Genomic DNA, 14,791 nt, shown 5'->3' on the forward strand with positions numbered 1-14,791 from the left:
CACAGCATGAATGTTGCAGAGAAAGAAGCAGCAGCCTTGTGGGTTAAATTGCAGAAAATACCGAGAATCGCCGGAGCAAGAATCTTGAAAATAAATGATAGTAAAGGGCAAAGAAATCATTTTATTTGCGAACATTGACCCATTTAAAACACTCAATATGTCAACGGAAAATAAAGTCAATACTCACAAAAGGGTTGGAGTCTCCATATTTGAGCCCTAAAAACAGCCCGCAGTATCAAATCAATTCAACCTGGTCGATCAAAGATCCAAAAAAGCTTGATGAAAGTTCATTCCTCCGCACCCACATTTTTGATAGCGCAACGAAAAACGTCTCTGAATTGAAAAACTGCGGCGGGGTTCGAGCAACGTCAGTGGTGAAGATTTCTGAAGTTCGTGAAAATGGCGAGTTTTTCCAGATTGTTGAAATTGGTGAGAAGAAAGAGCTGTTCATTGAAAAATGGAGCCAGGAACGCCGATTGCAGCGACTTGACTTGAACAAGACCATTACTTCTGTCCCTAAAGATCTTGAAATTAGTGGCGCACTTTCTGTAAGCCCTTGTGGACGATATGTTGTTTTCTCGGCAGAAACAAAGGGGCCCGATGAGAAATCTTTCTTTGATGAAGCAAAAAGCGACAGTGATAAGAAGGCAAATGATGAGACAGAGAAAGATGAACCCGTTTTCGGTCAGAAATTTTTGTCAAAGAAACCTTGGGGTGAGCAAATGACGAAAACTGTATCTCCGAATTTGGTTCTTGTTGATTTTGAAACAGAAAAGATCGAAAAACTCGCTTTCGAAAACTCCTCCCTTGGCCAGCCGCAGATTAATTCAACTGGAAATATCTTGTTTATGGCATTGGACGAAAAGCCGTTCAAACTTGGGCGAATATATTGCACAAATCGACCGATTGCGATTTATCAAACATCCGTGGCCGATTTCTCAAAGTATGAGAAGCTTACAGAAGACGATTACTCCGCAAGAAGCCCTAGATGGATCCCAGGCAATGACAGTTCTTTTATCTTTTTGAAAAGATCAACTTACGGGCCGCATTTGGAATGCGACGCGCTGTGTCAATTCACCGATGGCAAAATCCACGACATCGTTCCAGTGATAAAAGACTACCCGAAGAGCGATACTGAATTTGCTGGAATTTACTGTACCGAGCTCAAGTCCTCTCCCTTCCTCATCCTACCATCCGGAGAACCGATAATTCTTCAATCAACAATCACTAAATCTTCCGTGATCGTCTTCGCCATTTCTCTGGATGGATCTATCCAGCGAATAACCGATCCGGGCAAATCCTCCTACGTTTCTTCAATTTGTGGCGATTCAGCCGCCATCATCAGCTGCTCAGAAAACACAAGTGAAAGCGTTCACATTCTCCAAATGAAGAGCGCGACTGATTTCTCCCTCGAAGAAGTCGTCCCCGCTTCAGATTCCTTCGAACGAATTCAAGAGAACTTTGAATTGACTTCGAAGAGTAAAAGAATTTTTGAGACTCACTTTACTGGTCGAGAAGGAAATAAGAACTTGGCGCTTTATCCTCATGGTGGACCGAACTCAAATACGACCAAGAGTTTTTCGACGACGTTTATTGGGCTTGGAGAACTAGGGTAAGAATGGCCATTTATCTCACTATTAAAAATACTTTTTGGTAGTTATCAGATAATAAGCGTATTTAAAATTATAATTTATAAACTGAGTAATAATAAAATATTTTTTTATAAAATATGGTTTCGTAAAAAAATCTTTTTCAATACGGGTTCATTTGAATCTGCTGCTCAATCAATTTTAGATACGATATTCTGATGCCGAATTATACGGGCTCTGTCGGATATGGACAAGATAACGTCTACGCACTCGGCGGAAATATTGGCGATTATGATATCGACGATTGCCTCGCCGCCTTAGATCATCATTTGGCGAAGAAAAGTTACGAAAACGTTTTCGTCTTTGGTGGTTCACACGGGGGTTTCTTAACTGCTCATCTCACTGCAGCCCGGCCTGATCAATTCAGAGCCGCAGTGATCAGGTACCTTCGCGGGTGAGATTAACCTGAAGCTTTCATTTTTTGTCTCTAGAAATCCTGTCATTGATTTAAACAGCATGCACCACGTGACGGACATTCCGGACTGGAACGAGTGGCAAGGGTTGAATATTCCGCCGCTTTTGGGAAAATCACCGATCGAGGAGCAAATTCTAGAGCTTAGGAAACGATCTCCGATCGCATACGCTCATAAAGTTAAAACACCAACGCTGATGAATATTGGTCTCAAGGTCAGTCACTGATAAAATAGGTGGTGGTCTAAACTTTGAAGTTCTTACGTGCGATAAGAACTTCGTGTGGCCTAAACTTTGATCGTTCCCATGTGCGATTCTTTGAGAAAGTAGCCTAAACTTTGACTCTTCCTATGTGTGAAAGTGGTCTAAACTTTGAATTTCCCCTGAGGCGCTCTGACTAGTTCTATGTGTGTCTTCACCTTGAATGAAAAACGTAAACCTTATTGGTCTGCATCAGGGCTCTAAATAGACTAGTCCGGGCTCCGACTTAGTCCGAAGTCCGTCCGGTCTAGTCCGGCCGGACGGACCAGACTTCTGATTTTTGGCTGAGAAAATTTTCGGACTAGACCAGACCAGACTTGCCTTTTTCGCCGGACTTAGTCGGAAAAAGTCCGAAAAGTCCGAAAAGCTGGACCACTTTCAGACTTATGTTTTAGTCCGAAAAGTCCGAGAAAGTCCGAGAAGACTTGACCACTTCCAGACATATTTTCAGACCAATTAAGTCCGAAAAAGTCCGAAAAGTCTTCATTTTTCTAAGTAAAACCTTAAGGTAACATCATACACTTGATGCGGTGCCCTTGAAAAGGGTCTAAGCTTAATTTTCATCATAAAAAAAATTGATCAGTTAAGGTGATCATAATGATATAAATGCTTGAAAAATATTTTCACTTTAACTTATCGTTGTGACACCCTTAAGAGGCCTGTGAGTTTGTTTTCCTTCTAGTGCCCTAGCAACTGTCGAGCTACGAAAGAATCAAAAAATATCTCAAAAATCTTAAGGGGATCAACTCGATATCCGTTTTTAAAAAGTCATTATCAAATGACGGAGGGGTCCTTAAGCGACAAAATTTCGAAATTTATTCGAATTTTTTATCGAAAATTTTTCGAAAAATTTTCGGACTTTTTCGGACTAGACCGGACTAGACCGGATTTTTTGGCTTTTTTCTCGGACCAGACTTTTTCGGACTTTTTCGGACTTTTCCCGGACTAGACCAGACTTAAAGTCCGAGTTTTCCAATTCGGACCAGACCAGACCAGACTTGTAAATTTCGGCCAAGTGCCCGGACCTGGACAGACCGGACTTTTGATTTTCGCCTCAGATTTAGAGCCCTGGTCTGCATAAAGCGTAGTGGCCTTAGCGGGCGGTGCTCTAGTCACCGATGGCAGAACCGCCTCCGGGGAAATTCAAAGTTTAGGCCACTTTCTCAAAGAATCGCACATGGGAACGATCAAAGTTTAGGCCACACGAAGTTCTTATCGCACGTAAGAACTTCAAAGTTTAGACCACCACCTATTTTAGTTGTTAAACGAATCCTCATTTTCGATAAATTCAGGATCTAAGAGTTCCACCACCACAGGGAGATCAATGGATCAAGGCCCTCAGAAGTTACGGAGTCACTTGCGAACAATATGATTACCCAGAAGATTGTCACCCGCTTGGGAGCACGGAAACTCTTGGCGACATCTTTGTCCATCTTCATCGCTGGTTCAACATGCACAAACAATAGTTTTTATCAATCAAAAAGTTCACTGATGCAATTTTACATGTCCTTCGATTTTAAAAAGTTCAATTTATTCAAAACTTCAAGTTGAAAATCTTTAGATTGAAATCGGCTATTGACTTTTAAAATGGAGCCTTGGCATATTGTGAAGATAATTTCTGAAAAATGTTAAAATGAAAAACTGTTCTATCATATTTAAATATTGTGTTGCAGTATGCATTTAGTCTATAGTTTCGAAACAAATTATTAATGATATAAGTATTTCTTCCTTCATCCTTTCCAAAATAAGAGACGTTATCACATTAGTCTTAATGGAATTTCTGGAGAACCATAAGAAGAACCAAAAATGAAGAAACCGGTAAATTGAAAACCTCTTGTTAATTAGTGTAAGACCCGCTCGTAGTCTGTCTCGGAGGTTCTGCCCGTGATGTGTATGGATTTTTAGGGGTCAAAATTAACTGCCAGTGACTCGACTCCAGGCACGGTTAGTAGCGTCTTAATAACTACTACTCGATACTGGAAGCGCTCAATACGTGATTGTCTATTAGAATGAGTCTAAGCTCGCTTATCAAATGAATTCGAGAATTCCAACACCTTTCAATTATTCACTATCTTTCGTAAATTTCTTTTTAAAAAATGAATCCAAATCGTGACCCAAAGCTTAATTTCAGAGCTGTTAATGAATATTCAATAATAATTATTATTAATATGCTAAAAATGTTACTTCCCGAAATCTCCCGAGCGTTATTATTTTCAGATGAACAATAATGCGAATGTAAGAACGAAAAATATCCAACAGATCGACTCGATATGTTCTTGGTACGGGAGTTGGACGGAGAACGAGCGAAGGCGCTTCTTGGAAGGCCTGGCGAAACTCATTCGGCCAAGTCTGGATGACATTATGAACTCCTTAGGGGGTATCAAAATGACCAAGTAAGAGAAGGAGCAATCTTATCAGCAGATAACGCTTATCAGTAAAAAGTGTGGAGATGCCGGGTATCGATCCCGGTACCTCTCGCATGCTAAGCGAGCGCTCTACCATTTGAGCTACACCCCCTGTGCCTATCTCTCTGCAGCATGCATATATGAAGCGTTCTTCACCGGAAGTGCTAATATTTTGGTAATAATCGCTTCAAATGCATGCTAGAATGGCAATAAGGCAGAGGGGGTGTAGCTCAAATGGTAGAGCGCTCGCTTAGCATGCGAGAGGTACCGGGATCGATACCCGGCATCTCCACACCTTTTGCTTTTGCTGATAAGGGTTTTCTGCTGATAACTTATCAGTGATAAGTTAGCACCCGACAGCTGCTCAGAATAGGGTTAGGCTTCCTTCGTGTGACATTGGTTCTATGGGGTTTTCAGCAAATAAGAATTCAATCTTCTTCCTCTGAGCCAATAATAAAGCCCTATTGATTGATCCATGTGCCCAAAGTATTTTCTAGCGAGTGGTCTGCGCCAGATGTCTTTACCTGCCAAATGAAGCTCCTCCGCGACTGGTGGAACTTATGGGATCAGAACGAGCGGCAAGTGTTCGAGGAGCACTTGAATGAACTTCTCACCGACGAAGACAAACTCTACTTTCGAAACTGTATCGAAACCAACTAACAACATTTGAACCGAAATATTGAAAAAGAAATCTTTTCACTAACTAGACTTTTTGCCTTTTTAAGAATTCCCTTTTATAATAATGAAATATTCTGACATGCTATTATGTTTACGTAGACTTCTTTTGCTGTTAAGCACCAAGGTGATTTTTTGTAATAACAAGTATAAAAATATTATTAAGTGACTCTTCTTGATATTGTTAACAGGAACTACGTTCTTATCATCATGAAAAAAAACGAAAACTAACAATCAGCCTCTCAAGCTTTTTTTCCTACTTCCTTCTGTTCACGAATTCCCTATTCTTATGAGATAAATATAATAATTTCATTTTTTATATCGCTTGCTTATTTTAGAAAATGGCGGCGATTCCGTCAGAGGGTGGAATCGCACTAGAGCCGCTTCCCCCGCCCGGGCCACGAAAGCGCCGCAAGAAACGAAAGCAGAAAGCGGAGGACGAGAAGGAAATCCAGATTAATGCCGATCAAACTATTCAGCAACCGCAAGGTATGATGCTCGTGGCTTTTCTATTGTATAATTTAACGTGAAATCCTTGTGGACATGTAACTGGCGGGTGTACTTGAGCGCTCTTTCTGTGGTGTAAACACGCTCTTCTGTAGGAGCATCGATTCGCCAAAAACTAAAGAAAGTTATCAAAGGAAAAACTTTCAGAAAAAACTTTTCAAAAGCGGGAACGCCCGTCATTCTTCCTATCCTCAATAGTTACCTTCTTTCCTAGACGACTTGCTGCGAATCGGATACGATAACGAAAGCTTCGTGGAAGCAGAAGCACCTTTACCGGCCGGTGCAGTAGCCGCTGGAACAGAATCCCCACAAGTAGTATCGCCACGTTCACCTCAAACTCCCAATCACCTCGACTTGTCCCATCCACCTCAGTTTGCCCTCGAAGAAGAGCAACAGGAAGAACCGCAGCCAGCTGACAATCGAATTCTAGGCGTCAATATTCATCGCACCGACCATCTACTTTTCTCGATCAGAAAAATCGTCGTGAAACTTACTTTATTCAACGAGGCAACAGGCAGACTCATCCAAAAGTCCCTCACGGATAGAGCCGCTGTTTCATTTTACGAGAGCCAGCGGCAGATTAGCTTCATCATGCCAGTTCTAACTCAACCATTCCAAGTCGAAAAAGAACTGTCGCTTTTGCCGCGCTGGGACGAGTTGATAGAAATCAATGAACAATTCGAATTCATCCTCGGCCAGAATCCCGTTCTCTTGTTTGAAGTCCAGCAGTGCCTCCCAGAAAGCCTCGTTACCTGTGCTTGGGCTTATTTGCGGCTTAGAGGAACCGCTCAAGCTACGGTAGATCAACAAATCAGACTGCAATTATTCTCTCCACCGAAACAACGCGATCCTACTAAAATGACGGAAAGCTGTTTTGGTCTTTTAAAAAGCCGCTCGCTCTCAAGTTCAAAGATCAACTCATCCCTCCACGTGACTGTTTGCCGCTTGACTCCCTTCGACGAGCGGGAAGGACTAGCTTCGTCGGTCAATCGGTCCATGAGAGCTGACCAGTCCGAAGCTCGCGATTTCGATGAATTGGGAGCGCTTACGAGAGAGCCATCGAGGTATTTTCAAACACGTGTTGAAAAGCATAACAGTAATGAATTCAGTATTTCGTACAAGAATTCAAAAACAGGCCTTGCCATTGAGATCGACTGGGCCCGACCCGCCGGGAAACCGTGTCAAATTCCAAACAGCCGCTTTGATTTTGTAACGATCCCAGATTTCGGCGGTTTCTGCTGTCGCTATTCTCCAAATGGTCAGTGGGTTGCCTGGACGTCTGCGGCGCCGAATGAACATTGCATTGTTGTTCAATCTGCTATTGCGCCGCTTGATGGAGAGAGGATACAGAGAGTGCCTGCGCATGCAGGATTGATCTATGACTTGGACTGGAATCCCGAATCGAATAGAATTGTTGTTTGCTCGGCTGATAGAACTGCTACTGTTTGGGCTTTTGATCAGAAAGGTAAAATAAATGCTTTCTTACATACCATGGAGAAAATAGATTTTCTTCCGTAGATTGCAAGATGACCCATTTTTCGTAAAAGAACCTTTTTAGCGTGAGCACTTTTATGTAAATTTCGCATCAATATTTACTCGAAAATCTAAATTCCGCGTTCCAAAGGAACTAAATAAAGGTTTAAATATTTTCTTTCTTTTTGAAAGAAAGGTGCCAGAACAAGTCAGAGAGAAAATCAGCGGGATTGTTTATTTTGAACCCCTTAAAATCTCATGCCGAGCACCTGGTATGATGATGCTAAAGCGTTTTTCTTTCAAGATTTATCCCCTGATCCGATTGCAGTTCTTCCAGCACCGTGTTATCTCTATACTGTTCGTTTCTTCCCACAGAATCCGGATTTGGTATTTTTGGCTGGACAAAATGGCTTCATTTACGTATACTCTCTCGGCCAAGATCATCCCCAGCTTATACAAGAGCTCAATGTGGGTAAAACGATCATCAACTCGATTTCTTTCAATTTAAACGCAACGGTGCTATACGCGACGGCAGATGATGGTTTCCTCTACTCCTTCCCGATCGAGCAGGTGAATTTATTGCGGTCGGCCTTGTCAGAACCACACGTTTTTAAACCCAAAGGATTATTGTTAGTTTACAGAGGACCTACTGTATTTTTCTGTCAAACTCTTATATTTCTCGTGACAGTTTATTTACGGGTACATGTTTTGAATCCAAGGTGTCATTTTGGCCATTTTAAATGTCTGAAATTGCAGAGATTACAGTCAGAAAACTCCCTAAAAATTTATCGTGCATTTTAACAGTATTGGAATATTTTGAATTTGAGCTTATTAGCGATTCAAATATTTCTGCAAAAATCCATGTAACACGCCACGGATCAGGACTGAAAAACACTTCCGACCAACTTGGTATGTTAGTTCCAAATATTTCAGTTATAAAGAAATATGCAAAAAACGTGTTGAAAAAGTATTGGAAAACGCAGATGGAAGACGTTTCTGATTTTTTTTTCGTAATATTTTAAATTATGTAGGTCTTGCAATAAAAGTCACGTTGGTACTTGTTTCTAGGGCATAATTATTACGGCTTCGATTTCGAAGCCACTTTTGAACTTCTCTGAATCATTTATTTGAGAGATTTCCGCTCACTTTCGCAAGAAATACTCAAACCACTAGCTAAATCACCATCGCCCCGATAAATATCAAAATTAATTTGCTTCCGACCTACCTCGCAAGGTTAAAAACAAGAAGAAGCAAAATATCAAACTGGTTTATTTGAAAAATGGAACCAACAATTTGTTATTTAGGGCCTTTTGGATGGAAATCAAGTTGATAAAATAAAGATCTCTGATGAAGGAATGGAGTTTTTAATAGCTAGTCAGCTACTTATTGATTTGAAAGCCAGGAAGTTAAATACGTTCCGTCCATGTTAGTGGTTAGAATTTATTGTTAATCTCGTAACGAAATAATTTTGCACTTGCGAAACTCAAATCAGGATGTAACTGTGTGGCAGCTCATCCCAAGGCCACGAAAAAAGCCGCGATTCTGTCCCGCGACGGATGCGCGAGGATTGTGGACGTCAGGAATGTTTCTTTCGCAAGTGATTATAGATGCCTCCTTCTAAATGGGCCCCGCAATCGTGGTGCTTAGATTGAATTAAATCGGAAATAAGAAACTTTCAAACAGAGCAAATCGCATTCAGCCGCTCCCAGGTATCGAGCTGCGCAGTCAACTAACTCGACTTTGTTTTTCCGCCTGTGGAAGTCTCCTTTTCGCCGGCTCTGAGTCCGGCTCAATCGTTTGCTGGAGCACAGTAACAAATAAAAAAGGAAGCGGGTCAAATTGGAATAATTACTGTAGGAAAAAAACCCTGGAAATCATCTGGTTTGAACTGAGTAGAACTAACTAACCGGCTGATTGCGGGTGATCCTCATGTGACCGGGAGATCGGATTGATCGACCAATCTAACTTATTTTGCGGTTTTCCTGATCCGCGTAAAAGTGGTGGAAATCTCCGCTTCTGACCTGCGCAACACCGCACCATGTCGCGATATTTCTTACCATCCGCATCACCATTCCCTCGCTTCTATTTGTTATCAGACGAAAAAGGTATCCGACGATTAAAAAAACATTCCTATTCTTATCTTTCATAGGGGCTGCAAATCTGGAAATATGACATGACAAAGGCGCATTTGGAGCGATCAACACGCGTTGATATCCGACCATCGGAGACACTAAAACCTCTGCCGCGGCAAAGCGGACCTTTGGAACCACTGAGTCGGTCAGAAAACTCACTCCTCGGCAGCTCAAGTCGGCTGAGGAAGTCCGTCCTTCCTCCGATGAATACGACTAGCAATGGCACGGTGTTAAATGACGTTCGAGCGCAGTTTGAAGCTGCACTTACAAAAATTACTTCGGCAAATGCACGACACGACGACTCTTTTGTTGACAGGTTTGTTTCACAATAGTTTCTTCGAATATTTTAACAATTTTTAGGCCGATGGATCTGGCAGATCTTAACACAAGTTTTACCTCACGACTTGGTACCTCAAGTTTGACAAGATTCGGTCGCCAACGAGATGAAAACGTTGCCGAGCCCCAAGAGATCGAAAAAGTCCAAATAACCACCCATGCGCCCGTCCTGATGCGGTCACAACCTCCGCCCATGTCTGCTCAACCACCAGAGTTTAAGGCGCCGCTTCCTGTCGACGGTGAACCTAATCCGTTGAGCAACAGTCAAAACATGCGCATGGCAAGTCCAATTACAACACCGACAAAGAAGACCCGAAAGAAGAAGAAAAAATCAACCTTGGAAACATCAGAAAATCAGAAAACAATGAATGAAAGCGAAAACTTACCACCTCGGCCGCCAACGATACCCACAAATGCGACCGCAACGATTCCAAAATCTCCGTAAGTTGAATAAGTCTTGAACGTGACACTATTTTCACTCATGCATTTGTATCACTAGAAGCAAATAGGATTGCGTTGTAACAGGAGGATTTATCAATGTTCATCAAATTTCGATCAAGAGTTTCTTATTTGTAAATCATTAACTGATTGATAATTAAGACCTTCGGTGAAAAAGCGCCAAGCTCCACCTCCACCAACTCCTCTAAAATCTCCCGAAATGATGATGCCATATCCTGCTCCAAAAGCAGAACGACCAAAACCTATGACGACAAACCTCTTCGATCAGATCCGCAGTATGACGGAGCTGTAAAATCATTCCTCTCATCTTTTTTTTCTTTTACTTTTTTACTTCCCTGATATTTTTATAAATAAATTGATTATTTTTTGATACACCAACTTGTTGGAGATTCGATAATGAAGCTACCGCAAGAGGGGGTTATTTCGCACGCTGCAGAGTGTCGATTGATTTTTAAGTAGGAGCTGCATTTCATTACTGGAATCCCATAGAGCCAATCGCAAAGGGACTGGTATTCAGTCGATTAGTTGGATTGCTAGATCGGTTGATTGTAGGTCAGATTGGGTGCTTTTAGTAGTTCGATGTATTGAAATTCTAGGGCAAGTCATTTCAGTGAGCAACTGTGTTTGCTTTTCTCGCCGGAACTATTTGAATAATTTATTCTAGCATTTCGTCTATCACCTAGTTTAAAATCGCTTATGAAGTTGAAATTGTATGTTGAGCCTGACTTCTTATCCATCTATCAGAGAAAATTAGAGGTCCAGGTGTGAGAAAGATGAACAAGAATCGTGATGCCAAATCCGTTTACAAAATAAGAAAATAAAACAGAAAATACTGTTACGTGAATGGCTCGAGTCGTCATTTACCGTAGTTGGCGCTGGTGCGCTCCCGCTCCTCCGCCGCCGCGGAGGTCCTCCACCAATGTGGCGCTATGAGCTGGGACAACGTGTTTTCACGTTTTTGAATAAGTGAAGTACCTTCTCTTTTTTTCCGTTGACATTAATTACGAAAGACAGCTTTTTCGATTCGTATTGACTTTTTGTTAATTATGTTGATTCGCATAATCAGCCGCTTTGCTTTGATACGTAAGAGAAAACAAGAAACTCGCGTGTGGGAAATTATGTTTTCATTTAGAGAGAATTTATGCCGAAGATGATGGTGAAAGACATTTTGCGGTGCAAGAGAAAATGGGATTAGGCGTCGACCCGAGTCAGAATTGCCATTTTGATCAATTGCCGTATCTAGCAAATGGCCAGTACGCGTGTGAAGATAGAGGTACTTTTGCTCATGGATCTGTCTGTGATTTTCGGTAGGAGGAGCCTTTCATTTTTCAGCTTTTACAGAATGATTTAGTTGTCAAGCTAATATGGATTCATTCGAAGTAAAATGCCACTGTCTTGTCAAGCTTAGGTTCGAATTCCATTAGATCATCAATTCCTTTGTATAAATTGTTGAGGATGATTTTGAACACTGAAGTAGCGCGGAATTTTTACGTTCCAAGCCCGGACGGTTGTTTTTGGAAAATCCAAACAGATGAGGCGACTTGTCCCCGACCCAGGTTTCGTGTCTCGAGTCCGATAGGAATGTTGTTACAATAATTTATGCAGGTACATTTGCTCGATAGACATTTGAAATTACGAAGAAGGGTTTATCAATTATTGTAACACGTGAAAAGCGAGATTAAAAGTAGCTCAACCTGGAGCTGAAAATTGGTCAGAAGATCAAGAAGAATCTTCTGGTGATTCAGAACAAAGTCGCGTTTCAACCCTCGAAGTGGAGCTAGAAGAAAGCTCGAGAAGCATCGATCTTCAAGGAGATAAGATCGACGAGCTCGCTGCAAAAATAGAACTGTTAGAGAATAAAGAGAAAGAACTAGAGATCGAAAACGAAAAGCTGAAAAGAGGATTCCACGACGTTGTGTTTGAAAATTCACTAGCGCGCGCGTTATTGCTCCAAAACGTGCACGCCGCGCAGGACAGGGTGAAAATTATTTTCTCGCGAAGTTCCATTCAGACGTGTATGGGAGAGTGATAAGTACAATGTTCTGATTTTTCGGTACACTTTTGGTGCTTTGTTCAGCGCTTTTTTGATGCATCTTTTCTTGATAAAATTAGGCTTTAGTAACCTCGATTTTTTTTTCGGGAAACGGGCAAAAGGAGGCTTTTCAATTAGCGATTTTTATTCAAAACAATTGTTTATGTCACAAAAATTTAACATTAAGTTCTTTCCAGCACACCTTTATGTACGAACAAAGTGCTTTCTCATTACTAGTACATTGTTTTTCCTACTCAAGACAATTTTTACTTGTAGTTCACGTTTTCTCATCCCGTTTAAGTCATCACAAGTGGAGCAAAACCTGCGTTTCATGAAGAGCTTGGAAGGAACGGGTTGCATTAAGCCTCTTTGATCTTTGCTAATTAAAGGAAATGCAGTTGGGTAACCCGATTAGACCGTCTGAAGGCTTACGAGCACCAGCAGCGCGAACCAATTATTGAAATCAAACGAGGTGAGTCTTTTTCTGTGGAATGAATTCTGTTGCTCAGACTTTTCTCTTCAGACTTTATCAAATTGAAACAGGAGGTGACAGATAACCAGGTTCCACTAGAAGAGATTGTCGACCTCAAGGTAGGCCCTTATCACTTCTTTTGACTTCAATTAGCAAAATCCCACTGTGGTCGAGTTGGATGAATTTTCTTGATTGCCACATTCCAAAGCTGGAATTTTATATGCTCGAAATGATCTAACCAAGCAGAAATTTTATCATTTCGATGATTACTTATCTTTCTATCTATTCAGGAACTTGGAAATTTTATCCAACAACGTGTGCTATCATATTTGCTACGGTTTCAAAAAGTTAATTATTTGCGAATCGCGAATTTGCTGAGTTTTGTTTTTATTTCATTTTCATCTTTTGAAACCCATTACCAGCTTCAATCAACGCCGAAAATAGAAGAACTCAACGCAATAACTGAAAAATAACTGTACAAATAGCTTCAAAACCCCAGCTTTTTGAAATCAGCAAAACTGCCTCAACAAAATTGTACATGCAAAATAATTCTGTAAATAACACGATCAATCAAGGTATTGTAATTTTCAAGTCCATTCTGACTGTCGCTCTCGAAGGTAGTTATTTGTAGTTGCGGTGGAGGGTGACAAATGCCTTCCGTGGTTGAGAAAGGGCGAAAAGGGGATGAAATGATAGAAATTATCGTTTAGTAAACATGCGCTTGATGAGCAACTACCGTGATTGCTTTTCACAGGATCATTTATTTTTGCGTTTTTTCAAGATGCAGAGGAGTTAACAGAGCCTTGTGAGGAAATACTCGGTCGCGCACTGCGCTTGGAAAAATCGTCTTCGAACGTTGATCCGGAGGCCCCATCCATGTCAGTGACCATCAATCGCTGTAGGACGCCCTGCAGATTGCCAACGAAGCCCTATTTTTTTTATGAATTTCGAGACAGTTATTCGAGAATATCTTACTCGGAGGGATGAAAGTTCAGTCCGTAGTTGTTTGTTTTCTTCCTCAACAGCCATATCTTCCTAAATTAGGGATATTCAATTTGAATGTTCTCTTCAACTTACAATTTTCTTGACTTCTTTCCTCAGTTTCTCGCCTTCTGGGTCTTTGATCTCCTTCAGCAGCTGCAATCCTCTTGCTCTTGCCATTGTATTCTTCATGTCATCCTGGATTTTTCGAATTTGCTAGAAAAATGTACTTGATTTCGCCATAGATTTACCTTCCTTACTCTTTTCTGTGAGTCAATGACTACGTCTTTCGCTTCACAGTTGTTTTTGAGGCTTTCGTTTGTTGCTTTCAGAGCATTTATTTCGATGTCTTTCTCTTGAAGAGCCTTTTCCATCTCATTTTTAAATTGTGTGAAGAAATCGTTCATTTTGTCCATTTTGAAAAATCTTTTCGTTGAATTTCAGGGATACCTTGAGACTCAAGACTTGAGTTATGAAGAGAAGATTCAGATTCATTCGTTTTTATAGCGGGAAGAAGGGAAAGCTGAAGGTCATTGGAAGCAAATAAATTAGACAATAACGGGTTTTGTGGACATTACGTTCACCTTATCTCGATTCAAGATGCTTGAATGCCGTATAAAACTGTCACTTCTTCCATATAGGAGTGATTTGAGATTTTCTAGGAGCGTGGTAAACATACTATACACTGGTTTTACTGTCTTACAAAGCATAAACTGTATTGTTTTATTGACTCTCATCGAGAAAAGCAATCATGACGTCCATCCGTTCCACTTCCCTACACAGAGACATAGGAATTGAACTCACCACTTGCTACTAATTTGAACAAACATTCTTATCTTCATTTATTATATCCGAGCATCAACTGATTAAAGATCAAAAAGGGAAAGAAATAACAGCAAGTTGTGCGTCTTTTCTTTACGGGATACTTTCAATAACGAGAGCAGCGCCAGAGGTTCCATTCATGGCAATGAGTTCTGATGGTCGCATACTCAATTTTC

General features: G+C 41.0%; 4 protein-coding genes, 3 long non-coding RNA genes and 2 other non-coding genes across 10 annotated transcripts; 7 read left to right on the top strand and 2 right to left on the bottom strand.

Moving 5' to 3' along the window:
• Window positions 1-6: 6 nt before the first annotated feature.
• LOC145711894 (acylamino-acid-releasing enzyme-like) lies at window positions 7-3,861 on the top strand. The gene is made up of 5 exons (XM_081789583.1): window positions 7-38; window positions 107-1,612; window positions 1,795-2,031; window positions 2,081-2,276; window positions 3,614-3,861. Exons 1-5 carry the CDS (start codon window positions 7-9, stop codon window positions 3,785-3,787), a joined length of 2,145 nt encoding a protein of 714 aa, XP_081645709.1. The 3' UTR covers window positions 3,788-3,861.
• A 680-nt stretch (window positions 3,862-4,541) lies between these two features.
• LOC145709398 (uncharacterized) lies at window positions 4,542-5,706 on the top strand. Of its 2 annotated transcripts, XR_014134885.1 has the most exons (3): window positions 4,542-4,714; window positions 5,224-5,528; window positions 5,568-5,696. It is a non-coding gene; the product is annotated as an uncharacterized LOC145709398 (long non-coding RNA). The 2 variants fall into 2 exon arrangements; XR_014134884.1 differs by having other exon boundaries at window positions 5,224-5,706.
• On the bottom strand, window positions 4,766-4,838 carry TRNAA-AGC (transfer RNA alanine (anticodon AGC)). The gene has a single exon. It is a non-coding gene; the product is annotated as a tRNA-Ala (tRNA).
• TRNAA-AGC (transfer RNA alanine (anticodon AGC)) lies at window positions 4,946-5,018 on the top strand. Its single transcript has one exon. It is a non-coding gene; the product is annotated as a tRNA-Ala (tRNA).
• A 36-nt stretch (window positions 5,707-5,742) lies between the features above and the next one.
• LOC145711895 (jouberin-like) lies at window positions 5,743-8,811 on the top strand. The gene is made up of 5 exons (XM_081789584.1): window positions 5,743-5,890; window positions 6,123-6,972; window positions 7,018-7,373; window positions 7,686-7,951; window positions 8,686-8,811. The coding sequence occupies exons 1-5, from the start codon at window positions 5,743-5,745 to the stop codon at window positions 8,809-8,811; spliced, it is 1,746 nt and encodes a 581-aa protein (XP_081645710.1).
• Window positions 8,812-9,067: 256 nt separating this feature from the next.
• Window positions 9,068-10,678, top strand: LOC145704616 (uncharacterized). Its single transcript, XM_081782083.1, has 4 exons — window positions 9,068-9,486; window positions 9,531-9,829; window positions 9,874-10,290; window positions 10,450-10,678. The coding sequence occupies exons 2-4, from the start codon at window positions 9,555-9,557 to the stop codon at window positions 10,598-10,600; spliced, it is 843 nt and encodes a 280-aa protein (XP_081638209.1). The 5' UTR covers window positions 9,068-9,486; window positions 9,531-9,554; the 3' UTR covers window positions 10,601-10,678.
• Window positions 10,679-11,262: 584 nt separating this feature from the next.
• On the top strand, window positions 11,263-12,274 carry LOC145711108 (uncharacterized). The gene is made up of 4 exons (XR_014135122.1): window positions 11,263-11,391; window positions 11,441-11,615; window positions 11,660-11,891; window positions 11,986-12,274. It is a non-coding gene; the product is annotated as an uncharacterized LOC145711108 (long non-coding RNA).
• A 290-nt stretch (window positions 12,275-12,564) lies between these two features.
• LOC145695349 (uncharacterized) lies at window positions 12,565-13,146 on the top strand. Its single transcript, XR_014133697.1, has 3 exons — window positions 12,565-12,812; window positions 12,864-12,931; window positions 13,103-13,146. It is a non-coding gene; the product is annotated as an uncharacterized LOC145695349 (long non-coding RNA).
• A 414-nt stretch (window positions 13,147-13,560) lies between these two features.
• LOC145711070 (uncharacterized) lies at window positions 13,561-14,262 on the bottom strand. Its single transcript, XM_081788795.1, has 4 exons — window positions 14,054-14,262; window positions 13,890-14,009; window positions 13,788-13,847; window positions 13,561-13,741 (listed from the first exon to the last, which is right to left on the bottom strand). Exons 1-4 carry the CDS (start codon window positions 14,207-14,209, stop codon window positions 13,589-13,591), a joined length of 489 nt encoding a protein of 162 aa, XP_081644921.1. The 5' UTR covers window positions 14,210-14,262; the 3' UTR covers window positions 13,561-13,588.
• Between the last annotated feature and the right edge of the window lie 529 nt (window positions 14,263-14,791).

Source organism: Oikopleura dioica, chromosome 1 (assembly GCF_907165135.1).
Source record: "Oikopleura dioica chromosome 1, OKI2018_I68_1.0, whole genome shotgun sequence".
Lineage (NCBI taxonomy): Eukaryota > Metazoa > Chordata > Appendicularia > Copelata > Oikopleuridae > Oikopleura > Oikopleura dioica.

Excerpts from the sequence above, each read along its gene's own strand:
- LOC145711894 (XM_081789583.1), top strand. The coding sequence starts at position 7 with ATGAATGTTGCAGAGAAAGAAGCAGCAGCCTT. Across the intron at positions 39-106 it reads GAGAAAGAAGCAGCAGCCTT|GGCAAAGAAATCATTTTATT; the intron begins GTGGGTTAAATT and ends ATGATAGTAAAG. Across the intron at positions 2,277-3,613 it reads TGATGAATATTGGTCTCAAG|GATCTAAGAGTTCCACCACC; the intron begins GTCAGTCACTGA and ends CGATAAATTCAG.
- LOC145711895 (XM_081789584.1), top strand. The coding sequence starts at position 5,743 with ATGGCGGCGATTCCGTCAGAGGGTGGAATCGCACTAGAGCCGCTTCCC. Across the intron at positions 5,891-6,122 it reads AACTATTCAGCAACCGCAAG|ACGACTTGCTGCGAATCGGA; the intron begins GTATGATGCTCG and ends CTTCTTTCCTAG. Across the intron at positions 6,973-7,017 it reads CTTACGAGAGAGCCATCGAG|TATTTCGTACAAGAATTCAA; the intron begins GTATTTTCAAAC and ends TAATGAATTCAG.
- LOC145704616 (XM_081782083.1), top strand. The coding sequence starts at position 9,555 with ATGACAAAGGCGCATTTGGAGCGATCAACACGCGTTGATATCCGACCA. Across the intron at positions 9,830-9,873 it reads GACGACTCTTTTGTTGACAG|GCCGATGGATCTGGCAGATC; the intron begins GTTTGTTTCACA and ends AACAATTTTTAG. Across the intron at positions 10,291-10,449 it reads GCAACGATTCCAAAATCTCC|ACCTTCGGTGAAAAAGCGCC; the intron begins GTAAGTTGAATA and ends TTGATAATTAAG.
- LOC145711070 (XM_081788795.1), bottom strand. The coding sequence starts at position 14,209 with ATGGACAAAATGAACGATTTCTTCACACAATTTAAAAATGAGATGGAA. Across the intron at positions 14,010-14,053 it reads TCATTGACTCACAGAAAAGA|CAAATTCGAAAAATCCAGGA; the intron begins GTAAGGAAGGTA and ends ACATTTTTCTAG. Across the intron at positions 13,848-13,889 it reads GGAAAGAAGTCAAGAAAATT|GAAGATATGGCTGTTGAGGA; the intron begins GTAAGTTGAAGA and ends TCCCTAATTTAG.